The following is a 22,303-nucleotide window of genomic DNA, read 5'->3' on the forward strand; positions in this document are numbered from 1 at the left end:
TTTTATTCAATACAAAATATCATCCAACTAATATATTAACTAATTTACTTATTATTTATTTACTAATTTATAATCTACAAAAGTAATTTACATTATAATTTACTAAACTTACTTCTGGATCTGTTAATTCAAATCTTACTAGCCAATGAGAGAAGAGCATTGTTAAGCTCCGCCTCTATGAAAGGTTTGTATCAGAATGTTAAAATGTTGGGCGTAATATAAATCAGATTTATTTTTATGTAACATTTTTACAAGTTTCACAAGTTTCTTGCACACACACACACACACACACACAAACACACACACACTTAGCATGTGGATAATATGTTTAATACAAACATCTATATTACGGAAGGTTTTGTTTTTAATCCCAGCAACTCGTTTTTCACCACAGTGTCAGGAAACGTTGATAACTTCATCCATGACTGAGCTCTCTACCAATCTGCCCTCAGGGGCCCCCGAGTGAGGCCCCTAGTCCTCACCTGCTTAGATGTTTGTAATTTACTTTAGATTGGGGCTTCTGTCAACATGTCATGATCATGGTAAATGAAAACATGCACTCAGAGTGTGATGAAGTCGTGTGGTGAAACTCGGCCGTCTCCTGTGCAGGTGAAGATTTTCTCTCCAACTCGCCGTGATGTTCAGAGAAAAGTCATAACATCACCACAATCAGGAAACAAACACAAGAGAAGAAGTCAAAGTACTGAACACAGACAGGCGGAGATAAACTTCAGGTTAACCATTAGTGTAGAGACTCACAGCAGGAGAGAGAGAGAGAGAGAGAGAGAGGGAGAGAGGAAGAGGAAGAGAGAGAGAGAGAGAGAGAGAGAGAGAGGAGACAGAGAGGGAGACAGAGAGGAAGAGGGAGAGAGAGAGAGGGAGACAAAGAGGAAGAGGGAAAGAGAGAGAGAGAGGTGAAGGAGAACGAGGTGAAAGAGGACGGGGATTTGACCAACAACAGAGGAAATAAAACAGTGAGTGTTTATAAAAATGATTAATGATTTATCTAAAACACACAAACAAACACACACACACATATACACACACAGACACTCACCACTCACCTGAGGGATTCATCAGTTTATTTATTTAGGATGCAGATCAGACAGTTGCAGGTGATTATTGGTCATTGAATAATCAGAAGCCGGATTTCCCTCAGCAGTGGGTTTAGAATTAAACTCAGTCCTGCACATCACTAATCCACATCACCCTCCAACTCAACCATCTCAATCCACTGATCCAAACACTGAACATCACAATTCTTTATAAAAAACGTTCAATATGTAAATGTGTGTGAGCTGATTGGTGGAGAGCAGAGTGAAAAGGAAGTGGAGGAGAAGGTGGAGGACTGATAACGTTTCTGTACAGTTTGTAAGGAGCAGATCCTCCTGGATGACAGAGACAGGAAACACTAGACCCAGGTGAGGAAACCAAACACACACACACACACTAAATAAATGTAAAATAAATCCAGATTAAACTCCAGTCTGTTTAAGCTCCTGATTCACACTCAGAGAAATTTCAGTCTCAGCAGTTTTGTGGGTCAAAGTGCCAGAAAGTCAGAAACAGATAAACACAGATGGAGACGATGATAAAGAGACGAGTTGAAGGTGTTAAACACAGGGGGTTTGGAGGACAAGAAGGTGAGCATCTTGATCAGGATAATATGTTTGTAGGAGAAAAATCTCCACAGATGCAGAGAAACACCACGTGGAGATTAAAATAATTCAATCCAGCAATAAAAATAAACTGCAATGAAATAGAGCCAGAAGAACTTCAAGATAACGAGCTGACTCAACATCTTCTCCTATCAACGTTAAACTCTGAACCTCACACACACACACACACACACACACTTGCTTGTCATAAATGTAATGATAAAGGTGCTGGACTTGTTTGTGAAGCAGAATTTCATGGCTGTGCAGTGATGCAAGAACAGAACTTGTGTTGGTTTTGAAGGAAGTTTCTGATGGTTTGATTTAAAGGTTGAAGGTGAACATGTTTGTGCAGATGTTCACAGTTTGATCTCCTGTAATAAAACACTGCTTACGAACTGAGCAGCGAGGGTGAGAAGATCCAGAGCTCCTGGTGTTTCAGGTGAACAGAGTTCAGCTTCAACTATTTTATTTCAATCTTTTACAGTAATTAACGAGATCCTACTGTGTGTGTGTGTGTGTGTGTGTGTGTGTGAGTGTGTGTGTGTGTGTGTGTGTGTGAGAGAGAGAGTGTGTGTGTGTGTGTGTGTGAGTGTGTAAAGAGAGAGTGTGTGTGTGTGTGTGTGTGTGTGAGAGAGTGTGTGTGTGTGTGAGAAAGTGTGTGTGTGTGTGTGTGTGTTTGTGTGTGTGAGTGTGTGAGAGAGTGTGTGTGTGTGTGTGAGTGTGTAAAGAGAGTGTGTGTGTGTGTGTGTGTGTGTGTGTGTGTGTGTGTGTGTGTGTGTGTGTATGTGTGTGTGTGTGTGTGTGTGTGTATATATGTGTGTGTGTGTATGTGTGTGTATGTGTGTGTGTGTGATGTGTGTGTGTGTGTGTGTGAGTGTGTGTGTGTGTGTGTGTGTGTGTGTGTGTGAGTGTGTGTGTGTGTGTGTGTGTGTGTGTGTGTGTGTGTGTGTGTGTGTGTGTGTGTGTGTGTGTGTGTGTGTGTGTGTGTGTGTGTGTGTGTGTGTGTGTGTGTGTGTGTGTGTGTGTGTGTGTGTGTGTGTGTGTGTGTGTGTGTGTGTGTGTGTGTGTGTGTGTGTGTGTGTGTGTGTGTGAGTGTGTGTGTGTGTGTGTGTGTGTGTGTGTGTGTGTGTGTGTGTGTGTGTGAGTGTGTGTGAGTGTGTGTGTAAAATAAATCTGTACAGGTTTATTTTAATATCATTATATCTGATTAAGTGAACAGTAATGGAGCAGGTAAACGTGAGGACAGAAAACAGATCTTAAAGTTTAGTTGATGATTAGTAGTTTATTTGTACTGCCCTTTTAACAATATTCATCATCTCAAAGCAGCTTTACAGAAATAAATAGATGAGAAAATTTGAATGTTAATGTTTGTGCCTCTAAGTTTATTCCTAAACTTATAAAAATTAAAGAGTGCAGAAAAAAAAACAGGCGAGAGGAGAGAGAAAATTCAGGGTGTAGGTGAGAAGATATGGGTTAGAGCAGGGGTGGGCAAACCTTTTGACTCACGGGCCACAATGGGTTCTAAAATTTGACAGAGGGGCCGGGCCAGGATATACATACATACATACACACATGATATATATATATATATATTACATTAGAGATTTGGCCTGTGACATGTAGCAAGGCATGAATATGCATAGCTCATTCTACAAATTGCTTTCCAAATTCATTAATTAAATTAATAATTAAATTTATTACATTTCAGTTAAATGGGTCCCCTGGTGGTCTAGTGGTTAAGACGCAGCGCTCCCACCGCTGCAACCCGGGTTCGATTCCCGGTCAGGGAACCAACCCCCAGCCACTCTCAGTGCCGGTCCCAATCCCGGATAAATTGGGGAGGGTTGCGTTAGGAAGAGCATCCAGCGTAAAAACATGTGCCAAATCAAACGTGCGGAGGATCCGCTGTGGCGCCCCCTAACGGGAGAAGCCGAAAGAAAGTTATTACATTTCAGTTAAATAAACACAGCAGAAAAACACAAATTCAGTTTCATCAACAACTTGATCTTTTTTTTTATTTTTTATCTATTTTTATCTACTATCCACTTTTCTTTGATAAGCTCATTTATGCAGAAGGGCTCATTAAAGAGGAGAAGAGAGTAATACATGCGAACAAGGTCAATGTAGATAAAGTGCACCATATTTTTGGGAAACGTGGGCATTACAGGGGAAAGGTAAATTAAACAAGGTTTACCTGCATGGGCGTAAATTTCATTTAACAGTAGGGGGGACAATAAATATAACATTTCTGATGATCAATTTTTGAAGGGAACACAAATAATACAGTCAAATTGTACTTATAAAGACACAGTGTCCCCACATTGTCCCCACAGTGTCCCCACAGTAAAACACTTTGCTTTTATCATTTTTTTATCAAGTTTTTCTCAGGTTCAATGACAAAGCAAAACAAGGAATTAAAAAATTTAAAATGTAAAATTAATAAAGACACTCAAGAACAGAATAGAAATTGATTATAAACAATATGCTAATTGTGTGTTAATGTTAAGTTAACATTATGCCAAGTCGTCCCAAATAAAACTGCATGGGAAACGGCTTTGGCGTGTTAGCTGCAGTGCACTAGTACATTAGTTGCAGTGTTAGCTGCAGTGCACTGTGCTACAAGCTCTTGTAAACAAGCTAACGTTCACTAGATAAGTGATATTTTAATCGCTAATATGTCATCCTGGTCCCCCCCGGGATTTAAGCCCATGTTTGCCTGTACCTATTTTAATATAATTTGGTCACGTTCGGCGGGCCGGATTAATAAATCCAACGGGCCGTAGTTTGCCCATGTCTGAGTTAGAGGCAGGTGGGAGGACAGGGACAGGTGAGGTTACACCAGCTCCAGTCACGTCCCTCCTTATGGAGATTATGGACCTTCAAAAAAGTAGATGCCCACAAACATCCCGAACCACCTAGAGACGTACCAGTGCCAATTGGATCCCACTTCATGTGGAGTTTGTGGACACGGGCACTTTTGAGGATGGATCTGGACTGGAGTTAATGTCAACAGTCTGCTACATCGACTCAGGACTACTTTTTGCTCCTGATCATCATCACTGTACCCCGCAACATCGTATATCTGCTATAAATGGACATTTGGTGGCACCCAGATGAGGATGAGGTTCCCTTATGAGTCTGGTTCCCCTCAAGGTTTCTTCCTTATGCCATTTCAGGGAGTTTTTCCTTCACCACAGTCTCCACCGACTTGTTCATCAGAGACAAACTTACACTTATAAAGAACATCTTCATTTTTATCACTACATTATCTGTGTAAAGCTGCTCTGAGACAATGTTCATTATTAAAAGCTCAAAACAAATAAACATGAATTGAATTGAAATTGAGTTTGGACACTGGAGCTCTGAGTGTTTAAAGGCTCTGGCATGGAGAAGCTGGTGTTGGATCTGTGATGATATCAGATGTTGAGCTATTTTATGAGTTGCTCAGTAGCTCCTGGTTCCATAATCTCATCTGACCGTATAAGACTGTAGAAAGAACATTACTCATAATCACACATTCCAGTGCTCATGTTAGTTCTCACTCTCCAGTGTTCTGTAGTGTTTAAAGACTATAATCACACTCTTGATGTCACCCAAACTTAATCATTAAATTCTGTAAAGCTGCTTTAAGTGAAAATCACTATAGAAATAAACTTGACTTGACAAAACAGTAGAATGGAAAGGAACAGGAGAGTAGAGGGCAGGGCAGCAGACAGATGAGAAGACAGGAGAGAGGACAGGAGAGAGGACAGGTGAGAGGACAGGTGAGAATGCAGGTGAGAGGACAGGAAAGAGAACAGGAGAGAGGACAGGAGAGAGGACAGGTGAGAGGACAGGAGAGAGGACAGTAGAGAGGACAGGTGAGAGGACAGGAGAGAGGACAGGAGAGAGGACAGGTGAGAGTGCAGGTGAGAGGACAGGAGAGAGGACAGGTGAGAGGACAGCAGGGAGGACAGGAGAGAGGACAGGAGAGAGGACAGGAGATAAACACTACATTAATGATAAAACATAAAACCATCCAAGTGTGAATTTAACTTCAAACAATAATCAAAGAATTTATTCACATTATTTCATATTTATGTTAAATGATAAATGTTTGCTTCAGTATTTGTCATTTTCCAGGTCATGATGAAGTTCGAGAACATTCTTGCTGAGGCTGATGGTTTTGGACGTTATCAGATTATGCTCTTCATGTTGATGGTGCTCCCACGCCTCACACTCCCGGGTCACTTCCTGCTGAATAACTTCATCGCTGCCACACCGTCTCATCACTGCAACATCAGCTCTCTGGACTCTCATGGTGTTTTTCAGTCTTTGAGCCAAGAGGAGAAACTGACTGTCAGTATTCCGAAACAAAAAGATGGAACCTTCACTTCATGTCACATGTTCTCACAACCTCACTTTTATCTTCTGACAAACTCATCTAATGCTACAGAACTTCCCGTAGTTCCGTGTCAGAGTGGATGGGCGTACGACTCCAGCATGTTCAAGTCCACTTTGGTCTCACAGGTAATGTGTGGAGTTTTCTGAGGGAGAGCAGTGATGTTAGAAAATGTTCTTCACCTCTTTGTCTCTCTCCAGTTTGATCTTGTGTGTAACACAAAGGGACTCACCAAAGCCTCGGCCACCGTGTTCTTCATTGGCGTCATGTTCGGAGCTGTTTTCTTTGGTGTTCTGTGTGACAAGTAAGATTATTTAAATGTGAGACTTTACTAAAGATTTTTGTAGTTTTTAATTGTCTGCACTTGTCTTTCTGAACATCTGAACATTTTTAAGTAGAAAAAACTTAATTCCTGTTTATTTTTTGCTAACATGATGCAGAAATGTCTTTGCAAAGTAAAACCACAATTTCAGAAAAGTCCTGATCCCAGGGTGTGTATTTTAGTCAGAAAAGTACATAAAAACATATTAAATGTTAAAACTAAGGAAATGTACCATTTCAAGGAAAAATTTGGGGCATGAATTTGAAGGCTGCAACACAACTAAAAAAAGACCTGGTCAGAGCCATGTGTACAGATGTGGCTTTTTGAACTGAGCACTGATAAGTCAGATAGTCCCTTTCCTCTTTAGTCCAGAGGACATGGTGTCCATGGTTTCCAAAAAGAAATACAAATTTTGATTTGTCTGAAAACTGTTTTTTCACTTTGCATCAGTAGAGAGCTTTGATCCCGAAAAGATGGTGGTGTTTCTGCATCATGTTCACGCATGCCTTCTTCTTTGCATGATAAAGATTTACCCTGCATTTGTGGATGACATGCAAACTGTGTTCTGTGTTTGAGTCGCTATTAATGAATACATTTACACTGGTGCACTGGATTACAAACTTCATATAAATCACACTACAACTCTGTTGATTTATTTTTTTAACAACGCAAACTTGGAAAGTGTTAGTTTAAGTGATTCAGGAAGAGGTAAGGCTTCACCTGTTGCTAAAAGATAGTCAGGGACTCTGCTGTACAGACATCTAGGGGAAGAGGTTCATTCCACCACCTCGGTGCCAGAACAGAGAAGAGCCTTGAGGTGTACTTACCTCTCATTCTGAGAGAAGGAGGTACCAGTGGAGCAGTGCTGGAGGATCTCAGACAGCGTGGTGCAGTGCGAGATGTGATAAGGTCTCTGAGGTAAGATGGTGCTGGTCCATTTTAGGCCTTGTAGGTGAACATCAGTGTTTTGCATCTGATACGTGCAGCTACTGGAAGCCAGTGAAGGAGAAGCAGTGGGGTGGTGTGGGAGAACTTGGACAGATTGAATTCAAGTCATGCAGCCACGTTTTGGTTAATGGTAATGTTGACGAACATTATTCTGAAATTGTTCCATAATTTGGAGATGCAAATCATGTAGTTGAAAATTATTCCATTCTGTTTTTGTTTATATTTTACACAGCATTCCAACTTCTTTGGAATTGGGGTTGTAATTTCAGAAAAGCTGTCGATATACATGGAGTTAAAACTTTTGTTAACGTTTAAAAACTTTATGGTCTGTGTGTTAAGGTATGGCCGTAAGACCATTTTGTTGGTGTCCTACATCTCAGTCATCGTTTTCAGTGTAATCAGCGCTGTTTCAACCAGTTTCGTGATGTTCGCTGTGTTTCGCTTTCTGACCGGATTTAGCCTGTCTGGAATCAGCATCGTGGCCATTGTTCTCAGTAAGTAAATAGGAATAAAAATCTACACATTGACACCTAGAACAACAATTAAAATGATCAGATCTGGTGGAAGCCATTAGCCAACTTTTCTTTTGGAAGATTGTTTACATGGGATGTAGAGTTTATTCTCTTTATTTAGCATAACCATGACACTTTTTTCATATTTACAGGTTCCTCTCTCAGGTTTTAATCATTTTTATTGTTTTCAGTCACACCAATTTAATCTAATCCATAAATGAACAAAATGAATAAAGTAATGGTACCTTATAACAGGACACAATGCTAAAGTGTGTTTAGGTGAAATGCATCATTTAAAGATTCAGTGCACACCTTGCTTTGGTATTGTGGTTGTTTTTTGGTCAAATATATTAACAGACAAAAAAGGTGCTTTTTAATGTGTATAAAATTGTGGTGTTCAGTAGGTGTAAACTATCAAACTGTGTCTCTGCAGTAATATTAATCCTTCTGGTCGACAGCCCCATGCTGAACACTGTGTTAACACCACACTTTAGACAATTTATAATACAACAGCATTAATAATGTCCACTGTGCAAGACATTTAGATTATCATTAAGCAAAACATCAGGATTAAAACACTGTTTTTGCTCTGTTTGCTTTGAATTAGAACTAGAGCATGCTTTTTCATCAATGTTTCATTATCGAATAATTAACAATCAGTGTAGAGTGATTACTTAAATATTACAGTACACTTTGTAATAATTTATCACCATGTCATAGAGGATGCTCTCCCCCTCTGGATATCCTTCTGCTAGATACCCTCCCTGTAGACACTCTTTTCCTCAATACCCTTCCCTTGGACACTCTTCCCCCAGACACCCTTCCCCTGTAAACACTCCCATTGTACACTCCTCCTGGATACACTCGCCCTTGACACCCTCCCCCTGTACAACGTTGCCCAGTACACACTTCCCTTGTATACACTCCCCCCGGACACCCTTGCCTAGACACTCTTCCCTGGATGCTTTTCCACAGACACCCTCCCTTTCTACCTTCTCCACCTAGATGCTCTACCATAAAACTTCATTACCCCTAGACAGCTCCTGGACCCCCTTCAACATGCTCTCCCTGGACACTCTTCTCTAGACTCCCTCCACGTACACAACCTTCCCTGCACTGCACTCTCTTTGGCTAGATGTCCTCCCCAAGATTCTCTCAGCCAGGACCTGTCCCTGGATGCCCTTTCACTGGACTCCCTCTCCCTAGACACCATTTTCCTGTACTACCCCTTCCACTCAGACAGTCTCTCCCTGGGTATACTCCCTCTGGATGATATACATAAACAAGTTTAGACTTTTTACAGCAACTGCATTATGACTATTTGGTGATGAAAAAGAAGTGAAGATAGGATTATAGTGAAGATTGTAGAATTCTGGTAACACTTCTTCTTTCAGCTTCTCCCATTCGGGGTTGCCACAGCGGACCATCCGTCTGTATACCCCCTGTCCTCCACATCTGCCTCTTTCAACCAAATACCTGCATGTCTTCCCTCACCACATCCATAAACCTCCTCCTTGGCCTTCCTCTTTTCCTCCTTCCTGGTGGCTCCATCCTCAGCATTCTCCTACTGATATACCCCATGTCCCTCCTCTGCACATGTCCATCTCAATCTCACCTCCCTCACCTTGTCTAAAAAACATCCTACATGCGCTGTCCCTCTAATAAACTAATTTCTAATGTTGTCCATCATCATCACTCCCAACAAAAACCTCAACATCTAAATCTCTGCTTCCTCCAGCTCCTCCTCCTGTCTTTTTTTCTTAAATGCCAATGTCTCTAAACCATACAACATCACAGGTCTCACCACAGTCCTATAAACTTTCCCTTTCGCTCCCACAGATACTCTTCTATCACTAATCACTCCTGCTATCACTCTTTTCCACCGACTCCGTCTTGCCTGCACTCTTTGTACTGTTGATCCCAGGTACCTGAACTCTTCCACCTTCATCACCTCTTCTCCCTGCAACCGCACCCCTTCACTGCCCTCCTTCTCATTCACACATTTACTCTGTCTTACTCCTACTGACTTTCATTCCTCTTCTCTCCAGCACATACCTCCATCTCTTCAGGCTCTTCTCCACCTGCTCACTACTCTCACCACAAATCACTGACCTCATCCATCAACCTGTCCATCACCACTGCAAACAGGAAACGGCTCAGAACCGATCCTTGATGCACTCTAACCTCCAACTTGAACCAGTCTGTTCATGGTGTACTAATCAACTTTATTCCCCTGTAGTTAATGCAGGTCTGCACATCTGCCTTATTCTTAAAGATCGGTGCCAGCACACTCCTTCTTCATTCCTCAGGCATCCTCTCACCTTCTTATAACACCGTATACATAAATAAGCTACAAAGTTTTCTTGTGTTTTTGTAATTTCGATGAGGGTTTTATAAGAAAGTCTGTTTCATGACATTTCATTTAACTTCTCTTTTTAAAGTGGTGCAATCTGTCTCACTATTCCATGATTTTCACCTTAAAGCCCTACCACTGGTTGGAGTTCTTTTCATTTGGAGAACATGAGGTGCTGTGGTTGGTTCAACATTAACCTCTATGAAACTACTTAGCAGGGTTTAACTGAAGAACCATGTAGATGGATTTGGAATGTAATTGATATAAACAATCTGCTACAGTAACTGCAAACACTATAAACAGTTTTACACTCAGTTTATAACCTAAGCAATGATGGAACTGTATTGAATAGACATTTGATGTTAAGGATTTAGATGGGTCTGGTTCAAGGTTTCTTCCTCATGCTATTTCAGTGAGGTTTTCTCTTACCACCATCACCACTGACCCTGGATGAATGATGAACTGTACAGTGTGTGAATTATAAGGTGTATGGTGTGATGAAGATCTGTACAGTGTGTGTAACATTTTTGAAATATTATTAGCTGTTTCATGTTGCAGCTATCGAGTGGGTGGACATTGAGCATCGCACAGTTATCGGTGTGTGTAGCAGCGTTATCTGGACTGTGGGTAATTCCCTGCTTGCCGGCGTGGCATATCTGATCACAGATTGGAGGATACTGATAATTACAGTGTCCTCGCCTCTTGTGATCTCCGTAGCAACCTGGTGGTGAGATATCAAATATATATATATATATATATATATATATATATATTATACATTATTTGGGAACGCAGCTGCATTGTCCATGCTCTGCAATAATGTGTGCAATCAGTCAAAATTGGAGGCAGACTGTCACCGGCTGGGTGACGTCATGACCAGGAAACTAAAAAAAAGCACATGGTGTGAACCAGCTTTTCTTTGTCAAAAAAAAAAAAACAATTTAAAGCATGGAGAAAAACCAAGCACACTTTTTAGGTATTTCACAGGGGAGGATACACACAGCCTTTGTGTGGCTTGTTTGGGGGCGGAGCATGCTGCCGGTTCTTGAGGGCGCTGAGGGCATTCCAGTTCACAGATGGGGTTTTTCCCTTTCACCTGCCCGCTCCAGCTCCCGTTTGCAGGCTTCTGAAGCACGCTTTTCAGCGGTTTCTTCCCCCTGTGACAAGAGCATGCAGCTCCGCCTCTCTTCCTCTCGGCAGCAGCACCTAGCAGACCCTCCAGCAAGCTCCACAAGCGCTTTTTGCTCCTGGCGTCACAACCTCCACGTCTAGGTCCACCGTTTTTCCCTGACCTGCACACAGAGGGCCCACCCCTTTAGCCCCAGGACCGTGGTGTATTTCAACCACATAGGGCTCAAGGATCATGGCTATGGAGTCATGCCACGGGTTGAAGACGCAAACATGCATACTACGCCTGCGCTGGTGGGAAAGGCGCACACCTCAGCAGGTCAGGCCGCTGGATGTCTGCACACCATGGCAGTGTTACAGGCATACCAATCTGACCTGCTGCAGTAGCTGGATGTGGCAGATATCATGGCCGGCCAGGTGCAAGAGCTCTGCCATATGGTGCACTTAGCCCTGCGAGCTACTAAAGAGACAGCTAAGGCCATTGGCCGGTCCATGGCCACCCTAACAGCCACAGAGAGACATCTGTGGCTTACCTTGTCAGAAATTTTTAAAAGGGATGAAGCCATGCTGCTGGACACCCCACTCTCACCTTCAGGCCTTTTTGGCAACTGTCAGCCCGCTTGAGCACTTCAGGTATTACCGCCTCAACCACAGAGGAAACGCCCACTCCCAACCAGCTGCACGGATTTGGTGTATGATTTTCTGGCACTTATAAGGACGCCTGAATCCTCCATTCAGTGCCAGATTGTCTTTAGGCTTGCCCTGAGCACTCTCCAGCGTATTCTGTTTTGTTTGTTTGTTCTTTTGTTTGTTTCGTTGTCTCTGACCTGAACATTCTGTCCTTCGGTTTCCGGCTCGCGCTGAACGCGCTCCGGTTTCCGGTTCGGCTCGGCTCTGCTCTGCTCTGCTTGCGCTGAACGCGCTTCGGTTCCCGGCTCGGCTCGGCTCGGCTCTGCTCTGCTCGCGCTGGACGTGTTCCGGTTTCCGGCTCGGCTCGGCTCTGCTCTGCTCGCGCTGAACGCGCGTTTCGGTTTCCGGCTCGCGCTGAACGCGCTCTGGTTTCCGGCTCGGAATCCTCACCCCTTCGCGCACATCGGCTCTCTGAATCGGCTCTCTGAATCGGCTCTCTGAATCGGCTCCCGGAATCGGCTCCCGGAATCGACTCCCTGAATCGACTCCCTGAATCGGCTTCCCGATTCAGCTCTGCACAGCCTTTCTCCCCTGCTCCTTTTGCATCTGCCTTGGATCCTATAACCCTAACTTTCTGACAGAACAATCTGGCCAACATGGATCCCGTGGATGTACCTGCCTCTAGCGCCGCTTTAACGGCCTTGGCTCGCCAACAAGCGGCGCAGGAGCAACAAATCCAGAACCTCTCTACTGGCGTGCAGGAAATCATGGGATTTTTGCGCACACGTTTTGGCGACCGGCTCACCACAGGTGCTTTGCCGCCATCATCATCTGCTGCTCCGGCCCGGCAGGCCCCTGCTCCTCCTATCGCCCCTTCAGCCATGCGTGAGCCTCAGCTCGCGCAGCCAGCCCGGTTTTCGGGCGACCCTGACTCCTGCCGTTCATTTATTATGCAGTGCGACCTGATTTTTAGCATGCAACCCTCTCAATTCGGTACAGAGCGCTCCAAGGTGGCCTACGTCATTTCCCTCCTGTCAGGCCGAGCCCTAAGGTGGGCCACTGCGGAGTGGGAAAGCCGATCACCCAACTGCGGATCGTTCGCCGGCTTTTCTGCGGAACTCCGGAAGGTCTTCGGCACGTCTACGCCACGCCAAGATGCCGCCCGCTCCCTGGTCTCGGCCGCACAGGGGCAACGCTCTGTTGCGGAGTACGCGGCTGAGTTCCGGACCCAGGCCACTGACAGCGGATGGGATCGCATCGCGCTTTATGACACTTTCCTCCAGGGCCTCTCCTCTGCTGTTGGGGCGAACTTGCCGCTCGTGATCCACCCGGGATCTGGATTCGCTGATCTCCTGGCTACACGCATCGATCGGGCGCATAAGGGAACGCCGCCGGGAGCGTGGTTACCCAACTCAGAGCCTAGGTCCTCACAGTCCTTTAACTGCGAGCGGTTCCCCTCCTCGTGTTTCGGGTTCTGGCACCCGTTCTTTCTCTCCGCCACAGGCCATGGAGATAGGACGCCACCACCTGACCCCCGCTGAGAAGGAAAACGCCGGTCTCTAGGTCTTTGCCTCTACTGCGGAGGTAAAGGGCACATGGCCGCATCCTGCCCAGTAAAGGCAAGGCTCGTCGGTAATGGAGGGAGCACCCACGAGCCGCTTCCCCGCTCCTCCAAACCCACTATCTTGGTCCACCTCCAGGTTGGCCCCGATGGCACGGAGTTGGCTGCCTTCGTCGACTCCGGGGCTGATGCCGAGTTCATCGACCTCAAGCTTGCCCAGCAGCTGCTGGTTCCCATGGAGCCCCTGCCTGAAGCTCTGCTGATCAGAGCCCTGGACGGCAGCCTTTTGGGCCGGGCCACGCACCGCACTAGGCCTCTGCTCATGTCAGTGGGGAACAACATCGAGTGGCTTTCCTTCCTGGTCATCTCCTCTCCCAAGCCCCCATTATGCTCGGGTTCCCTTGGCTTCGGAAACACAACCCACGTGTTGATTGGATGACAGGCGTATTCTTGATTGGGGTGTGCATTGCTTGACCACTGTCTTGCTCTTCCTCCACCCAAGCCACTGCCGGCTGTCACTCCCGAGCACTCCGATATGGCGTCGGTTCCTGAGGTCTATCATGGCCTTGCGCGTGTTCAGTAAGGCCTTGGCTACCTCCTGCCTCCCCACCGGCACTTCGACTGTGCCATCGACCTGCATCCCGGGCCAGTCCCCTAGGGGCGCCTGTATCAGTTATCGGCCCGGAGAGGACTAGCATGAACCAGTATATCCAGGAGTCTCTGGCAGCAGGGATCATCCGACCATCCTCCTCCCGGCTGGTGCGGGTTTCTTCTTTGTCGAAAAGAAGGATAAGTCCCTACGCCCATGTATTGACTACCGGGTCTTAATGCGATCACTATCCGGAACCGTTACCTTGCCGCTTATGGCCTCGGCGTTCGAACTCCTGCATGGTGCCACGATCTTCACTAAGCTGGATCTACGCAACGCATACCACCTGGTGCGTATCAGGGAGGATGAATGGAAGACCGCCTTCAATACCCCAGCTGGTCATTACGAGTACCTCGTCATGCCGTTCGGCTAACCAACGCTCCGGCCGTCTTTCAGGCTCTGGTCAACGAGGTCCTCCGTGACATGCTTAATCGTTTGTGTTTGTCTACCTGGATGATATCCTGATCTTCTCCCGTTCCATGGGCGAACACATCCGGCAGGTGCGTCAGGTCTTGGAGAGACTTCTCAAGAACGGGCTTTATGTTAAACCTGAGAAATGTGAGTTCCACACCTCACAAACCTCGTTCCTGGGATACCTGCTTTCCGCCGGTAATATCCGGATGGACCCTGCCAGGGTCCAGGCTATCCGGGACTGGCCGACCCCACCTCCGCCGCCATTTACAAAGGTTCTTGGGCTTCGCCAATTTTATCGCCGCTTCATAAAGGGCTATAGTTGGTGGCGGCGCCTCCACCTCCTGACGTCTTCCCTCCGCTCGTTCTTCTGGGGCCCTGAGGCTGAGGAGGCTTTTCTGGAGCTTAGCGGCGATTCACGGAGGCGCCCATCCTCATCTTTCCTGACCCGGCTCGGCAGTTCGTGGTTGAAGTTGACGCCTCCGGTGTGGGGGTGGGGCAGTGCTCTCCCAGGTCTGCCCTGAGGATAACCGCCTGCATCCTTGCGCTTTTTTCCAGGCGCCTTAGCTCCTCTGAACGTAACTACCCGGTGGGTGAGAGGAGCTCCTGGCTGTCAAACTGGCCTTGGAGGAATGGCGCCATTGGTTGGAGGGTGCGGAGGTCCCCTTTCTGGTCTGGACGGATCATCGCAACCTTGAGTACCTCCAATCGGCTAAACGACTCAACCCCCGACAGGCTAGATGGGGCCTTTTCTTTGGCCGCTTCGGTTCTCTCTTCGTACCGGCCTGGGAGCCGGAATGTCAAGCCTGATGCGCTCTCTAGGGTTCATGCCCTGGAGGAGGAGGAGCCATGCCCAGAGACCATCCTTGCCAAGTCTGTGTCGGTCCACACCCTTAGTCTCGCTTTGGAGGAGCGGGTCAAGAATGCCCAAGACAGGGGCCCTGTCCCTGAGGGTTGCCCTACTGGTCTCCTGTTCGTCCCGAGGTCTCCGCCTGGAGTTCTTCAGTGGTGTCACAACTCCCTGTTCTTCTGTCACCCGGTCAGCCTCGCACCTTGTCTCTGGTCAAGGCACGCTTCTGGTGGCCTTCTGTAGTAAAGGACACCGGGACTTTGTCGCGCCTGCCCGACTGTGCCCAACACAAGAACCCTCGTGGCCGCCCCCATGGTCTTCTTCGGCCCCTTCCTATCCCGAAACGCCCGTGGTCGCACATCGCCATGGACTTCGTTACCGGGCTGCCCATTTCCAGTGGCAACACGGTTGTCATGACGGTCATTGATCGATTTTCTAAGATGGGCCACTTCATCGCTCTGCCCAAGCTGCCGTCTGCCAAGGAAACCGCCAAGCTGGCCCTCCAGCACATATTCCGCCTCCATGGTTTCCCCAGAGATATCGCCTCGGACCGCGGACCCCAATTCTCGGCGCAGTTTTGGAGGGAGTTCTGCCGCCTCCTGGGCATCTCGACCAGCCTCTCATCTGGGTTTCACCCCCAGACGAACGGACAGACCGAGAGGCTCAACCAGGATCTTGAGACCGGTCTCCGTCTCCTTTGCAGTCGGGAACCCTCCTCCTGGTCGGACAAACTTTTATGGATTGAGTATGCCCATAACACTCTTCCCACTGCTGCCACAGGACTTGCGCCCTTCCAGGTGGTCCACGGTTTTCTGCCGCGGTTTTCTCCAACCAGGAACCCCGGTCCGCGTTCCTTCTGCCGCCCTTTTCTTTCGTCGCTGCCGTCGAGGCTGGAGGACGGCCCGAGCAGCCCTGCTCAAGAATGGCATAAGGCTTTGCCAGGGGGCCAACCGTAGGCGGTGCCTAGCCCCCCGCTACCGTGCCGGGCAACGTGTGTGGCTCTCTACTCGGGACCTTCCCCTTAAGGCCACCTGTCGGAAGCTCGCCCCGCGCTTTATCGGCCCCTTCCCCATTTCCAAGGTTATTAATCCGTGGCCCTCCGGCTCAGGCTCCCCAGGCGCTCGGGTCCACCCTACGTTTCATGTGTCTAGGGTTCGACCCGTTCAGGCCTGCTCCTGGTGCCCTCCGCCAGGCCCCTCCGCCCGCCGGGTCATTGCTGGGGTCCTGCCTACACCGTCGCCGCCTGCTCCGCTCCCGTCGTCGTGGCGGGGCCTTCAGTACCTTGTGGATTGGGAGGCTATGGTCCTGAGGCGCTCCTGGGTCCCCTCCGCTTTATCCTGGACCCTGACCTGATTGCTGGCTTTCATCGGGCCCACCCGGGGCAGCCTGTTGGGGCGTCCGGGGCCGCCCTGGGCGGGGGGGTACTGTCAGCCCGCTTGAGCACTTCAGGTATTACCGCCTCAACCACAGAGGAAACGCCACTCCCAACCAGCTGCACGGATTTGGTGTATGATTTTCTGGCACTTATAAGGACGCCTGAATCCTCCAGTCAGTGCCAGATTGTCTTTAGGCTTGCCCTGAGCACTCTCCAGCGTATTCTGTTTTGTTTGTTTGTTCTTTTGTTTGTTTCGTTGTCTCTGACCTGAACATTCTGTCCTTCGGTTTCGGCTCGCGCTGAACGCGCTCCGGTTTCCGGTTCGGCTCGGCTCTGCTCTGCTCGCGCTGAACGCGCTCCGGTTTCCGGTTCGGCTCGGCTCGGCTCTGCTCTGCTCTGCTCGCGCTGGGCGTGTTCCGGTTTCCGGCTCGGCTCTGCTCTGCTCTGCTCGCGCTGAGCAGCGTTTGGTTCGGCTCGCGCTGAACGCGCTCTGGTTTCCGGCTCGAATCCTCACCCCTTCGCACATCGGCTCTCTGAATCGGCTCTCTGAATCGGCTCTCTGAATCGGCTCCCGGAATCGGCTCCGGAATCGACTCCTGAATCGACTCCCTGAATCGGCTTCCCGATTCAGCTCTGCACAGCCTTTCTCCCCTGCTCCTTTTGCATCTGCCTTGGATCCTATAACCCTAACTTTCTGACAGCAACTCCATCAACTCTGTAGTCGAAAGGTTTCAGGAAGTGAAGAAACAATCAGCGGCGTTCTGGCAGTACCTACCCCGCTGCTCTCATGTGTCTGCTCAGTGGGTGCAGACCCAACCACAACCCAGCACCCCCACCGGGAAGTGCAGAGACAGACATTGCGACGTCTGATCCTGTGTGGCACTCTGGGCTGAAGCCCCATTAATTGATAGATCTGAGGACTGTCATCTTTGATAAGAGGGTTTTGACCAAGACCTTCTACTTTCAGGAGGGTGACCAGAGGGCGTATAGCACCGCCTTCCTCTGTGCTCATTCCTCTCCGGCCCCCTCAGGGACCTGGTTTTTTAACCCTGCCATGAAAGGTGTTTCAGGGCATGGCCAGCTCCAGTTTCCTTCCCTCCACAGTTTCCACCCAGCGTCATTGCGGACCAGGAGTACTTGCCAATAGAGCTGCATCCGGGCACTGCCCCTGCTCTAGGCGTACCGGAGGTCAATCTCCAGAGACTGATACTATTATTTTCAAGAGACAACCTGCGCACTGTAGAGCGAGGCCATACGATTCAGTTCAGGTCTCGTCTGCAACTGTATGCCTTTCTCACAAGTTGCGCTGCTTCACAGAGTTCTGGAGAGTTTGCAGAGACAGAGTCCGCTTCTTCCTGATAGCCCCATGGTGGCCGGACCGACTATGGTTCGCAGACCTGGTGCTCTATCTGAGTCCCCTTTGAGCCTTTTGCCGAGGCACTTGTCAGTTAAGACTGTGTTCTTGCTGGCTATCTACTCTCTGAGGAAAGTAGGTGATTTACAGGCCCTCTCTGTGGCCCCCTCCTTTTTGGAGTTCACTCCAGGCATGGAGTAAATGGATGCCTTCCTGCACCTTAGAGAGGGATACGTCCCCAAGATGCCCTCAGTCGTCCCACAACCTGTTAGGCTCCAGGCATTCAATCCTCCTTCATTTTAGACCCCAAACCAAGAAAAGCTGAACCAGCTGTGCCCGGTCCGAGCACTGGACTGCTATTTTCACAGGACAAGTACCTGGAGGAAGTTGGATTGTATTTGTCTGCTAGAGCCCTCAGAGGAAAAGTCTCCCTGCTAATAAGCAGACCCTCAGCACATGGATTATAAAGGCTATCGCATCTTCCTATGAGTCATCTGGTCTCCCCGGACCATTCCGTGTCAGAGTGCACTCGCCCCGGAGTTTGGCAGCCTTTATGTCCTCTGGAGTGTCGCCCCAAGACCTCTGCAACACTGCGGGCTGGTCCACCCCGCTGACCTTTGTCAGGTTTTATAACATCCACCTCTGCACCACTCCTGGCACCTCTCTCCTTTAACATAGCTGTGCTCATTCACACTAGTCAGGGACGATGCGTCTCTAGGCCACACTGCCCTGGCTTTACTCCATGTGCGTTTAATAGCTTCCTGTTCCTGACGTCACCCCGCTGTCCTTCAATTTTAACTGATTGCACACATTATTTCAGAGCATGAACAACGATGCAGCGTCTTGTTCTCTCAGAGATAATTTATAATCACTTGTATATTAATGTACCCCATAAATCCTGACCATTTACCCCTACATTAGAGTGCTTGAGTGTGAGTGTGTTACATTGTTTTGTGGGTTTGCTGTAGGATGATCCCAGAGTCGGCTCGATGGCTGATTGTGAATGGAAGGACAGGGGATGCATATAAATACCTGCAGAAGTGCGCACAAGTCAACAGGAGATCAGACTTCAGTTCCACAATCAGACCTCAGGTGTGAACATCAGTACATCGACTGCGACTGAAGCAGATTTAAAGATAATTATGATCTGAAATAACTTAACTTAAAAATTCTACACTTTCTACATCCCTCAATAATTATTACATTCTGCATCTGATTCAAAGTCTCTCTCTCTCTCTCTCTCTCTCTCTCTCTCTCTCTCTCTCTCTCTCAGACTCTGTGTGAGGTTGTAACAGGAGAGAAACAGAAACGTAATTATAATTATATAGACCTCATAAGAACTCCACGTTTGAGGAAGATCACCATCTGCACTGGAATTGTGTGGTGAGTGTTTGTTTGCCTGTTGTGTGTATTAGTGTGTGTGTGTGTGTGTGTGTGTGTGTGTGTGTTTACTGTTTATACCTTGAGTACAGGTATGGTGTTGCCTCCACTTATTACGGCATCAGTTTAAACATCACAGGATTTGGGTTGGACCTCTACCTCACACACTTCATCTACGCAATCATCGAGCTTCCTGCCAAATTCATCATCTACTTCAGCCTGAAAAAATTTGGCCGAAGGGTCAACCAAGTGGGAACTCAGGTCCTCACAGGAGTGTGTATCATCATCAACATCATTACCCCTACAGGTAACATGCAAACGCTAACGCTGAGGGCCCACATTCTGTTTCTACATTTATTTTTTCATTCTTTTGTTTGTAAATTGTCTTTAACAACATCTTACATAATACAGCAGGAGGAGAAGTCCAATAGATTCACTTGACTGTGTGTGTGTGTGTGTGTGTGTGTGTGCGCAGAGTACTGGACATTTCGCACAATAATAGCAGTGCTGGGTAAAGGCCTGTCTGAAGCTTCATTCACCACCGTGTTCCTGTACACCACTGAGCTTTACCCTACTGTGTTACGGTATACACACACACACACACATGCACACATATACACACACACATATACACACACACACACACACACACATGCACACACATACAGTATACACACACACACACACATGCACACATATATACACACACACACACACACACACACACACACACACACACACACAGTCATACACACAAACACAAACACACAGTCACACACACAATCATATACACACACACAGTCATACACACAAACACAAACACACACAATTATACGCACAAACAGATACACAGTCATACACACACACACACACACACACACACACACACACACACACATAGTCTCACACACACACACACACACACACACACACACACACATACATAACAGAACACAGAGTTAAGGACTAAAGTAAGTGTCCTCACCATGTAAAGGGCAAAAAAACAGTGCAGACAAACAACACAAAGTGTGGGACAAATACACAAAACACACAAAACACCCCTGACTAGAAAACCTGCCTTATATTATGTTATACATTACAATGTGTAAGAGAAGTGAAGTTTGCACTTTTCACAACACACATCGTCTCAAAGCAGCTTTACAGAATGTAACAGTGAAGGTGAATGGTGTGTGTTTATCCCTGATGATCACCATGGAGACTGTGGTGAAGGAAAAACTCCCTTAGATGTTCTGAGGAAGAAACCTTGAGAGGAACCAGACTCAAAAGCAGAACCTCATCCTCATTTGGGTGACATCAAGAGTGTGATTATAGTCTTTAAACACTACAGAACACTGGAGAGTGAGAACTAACATGAGCACTGGAGTGTGTGATTATGACTGATGATCTTAGTCTTTTACAGTCTTTATGGTTATAAAACTAGGAGCTACTGAGCAACTTATAAAATAGCTCAACATCTGAAATCATCACAGATCCAACACCAGCTTCTCCATGCCAGAGCCTTTAAACACTCAGAGGTCCAGTGTCCACATGACAAGAGAGAACTATAAATGAGTGTATTTGTAAACATAAACACAATGTAGTGCAAAAAAATCAGGAGCAGCAGTGGAGAAGTGCAGAACAATGTTACAGTATAATATAATTTTAATATAATATGGTTGTTCTGAGGACATGATGTGTGTGAAGTGAATTGATTGAGTGTGTGTTGGGTTCAGGTTGTCACAGTTCAGTAACACACAGTTGAATAAGTGAGTGTGTGTGTGTGTGTGTGTGTGTGTGTGTGTGTGTGTGTGTGTGTGTGAGCTTTAGTTCCAGTTCAGTTCTGTGTGTTAAGTCTGATAGAATAAGGGAAAAATCTGTAAAAGGCCACGCCTCCCTCATAATTCATGACTCCACCCCTCTCTTTGAGCAGACAGAATGGTGTGGGGTATGCAAGCTTTGTGGGGCGTTTGGGGGCCTCGGTTTCTCCCCTGGTCATGCTGTTGGAGGACGTGTGGCTCCGCCTTCCTCAGGTGGTGTTTGGTGTGATTGCCATCCTCTCAGGTCTGGTGGCTCTCCTGCTCCCCGAAACCAACAACGCTCGTCTACCTGAGACAATCGAGGACATTGAGCAGACCAGGTATGGGTAATGTACACACTACACACACAACAATAACAACGATACTCACTTTATCTCATGTGTGTGTGTGTGTGTGTGTGTGTTATTATATTATTATTATTATTATTATTATTATTATTATTATTATTATTATTGTTTTACTTTATTTGTATTGCAGAAAGAGATCATTCTGCATGAATACGCAGGAACAAAGTACATCTCCACTGAAAACCGACATTACTGAAGACCCTGTGCAATAACACACACACACATACACACAAACAAACACATGCACAAACATAAACACACACATGCACACAAACACACCACGATGCACAAACAGTCCCCTATACACACTCTCTCACACACACACACACACACACACACACACACACACTCATGCACAAACACACACACACAACCACAAATACACACGCTCACAAACACCCCCTACACATACATGCACAAACACATGTTTGTGTGTGTGTTTCGGTTTATGCATGTGTTTGTGTGTGGGTGTTTGTGAATATGTTTGTGTATGTGTATGAACACATGCAAAAACACAGACGCACATTCATATGCACAAACATGCGCACACACAAACATAAAAAACCCCAAACACAGACTTACAATCACACACACAGATACACACAAACAAGCACACACCCAAACGCA

The 22,303-nt window shown here is 47.0% G+C and overlaps 1 protein-coding gene, 1 long non-coding RNA gene and 1 other non-coding gene across 9 annotated transcripts in view; 2 read left to right on the plus strand and 1 right to left on the minus strand.

The window, feature by feature from the left end:
• The window catches only part of LOC124390124, a 2,865-nt gene extending 1,677 nt beyond the window's left edge, over nt 1-1,188 (minus strand). Inside the window, exon 1 of the long non-coding RNA XR_006926689.1 lies at nt 1,065-1,188. This is a non-coding gene — a long non-coding RNA (uncharacterized LOC124390124). The remainder of the gene's footprint in view (nt 1-1,064) is intronic.
• Nucleotides 956-22,003, plus strand: LOC124390110 (solute carrier family 22 member 7-like). 7 transcript variants are annotated; one of them, XM_046855830.1, is made up of 12 exons: nt 956-974; nt 1,369-1,421; nt 5,781-6,167; nt 6,240-6,343; nt 7,649-7,803; nt 10,733-10,901; nt 19,101-19,224; nt 19,406-19,515; nt 19,605-19,819; nt 19,988-20,096; nt 21,443-21,649; nt 21,807-22,002. In XM_046855830.1, exons 3-12 carry the CDS (start codon nt 5,784-5,786, stop codon nt 21,886-21,888), a joined length of 1,659 nt encoding a protein of 552 aa, XP_046711786.1. In that variant the 5' UTR covers nt 956-974; nt 1,369-1,421; nt 5,781-5,783; the 3' UTR covers nt 21,889-22,002. The 7 variants fall into 7 exon arrangements, with proteins under 7 accessions (XP_046711786.1, XP_046711785.1, XP_046711783.1 ...); XM_046855829.1 differs by lacking the exon at nt 956-974 and adding an exon at nt 1,986-2,097 and having other exon boundaries at nt 1,038-1,421; XM_046855828.1 differs by lacking the exon at nt 956-974 and adding an exon at nt 2,011-2,097 and having other exon boundaries at nt 1,343-1,421.
• trnag-ccc lies at nt 3,376-3,448 on the plus strand. Its single transcript has one exon. It is a non-coding gene; the product is annotated as a tRNA-Gly (tRNA).
• Nucleotides 22,004-22,303: the final 300 nt, after the last annotated feature.

The sequence above is a fragment of the Silurus meridionalis genome, chromosome 8, assembly GCF_014805685.1.
Source record: "Silurus meridionalis isolate SWU-2019-XX chromosome 8, ASM1480568v1, whole genome shotgun sequence".
NCBI classification, from domain to species: Eukaryota; Metazoa; Chordata; class Actinopteri; order Siluriformes; family Siluridae; genus Silurus; species Silurus meridionalis.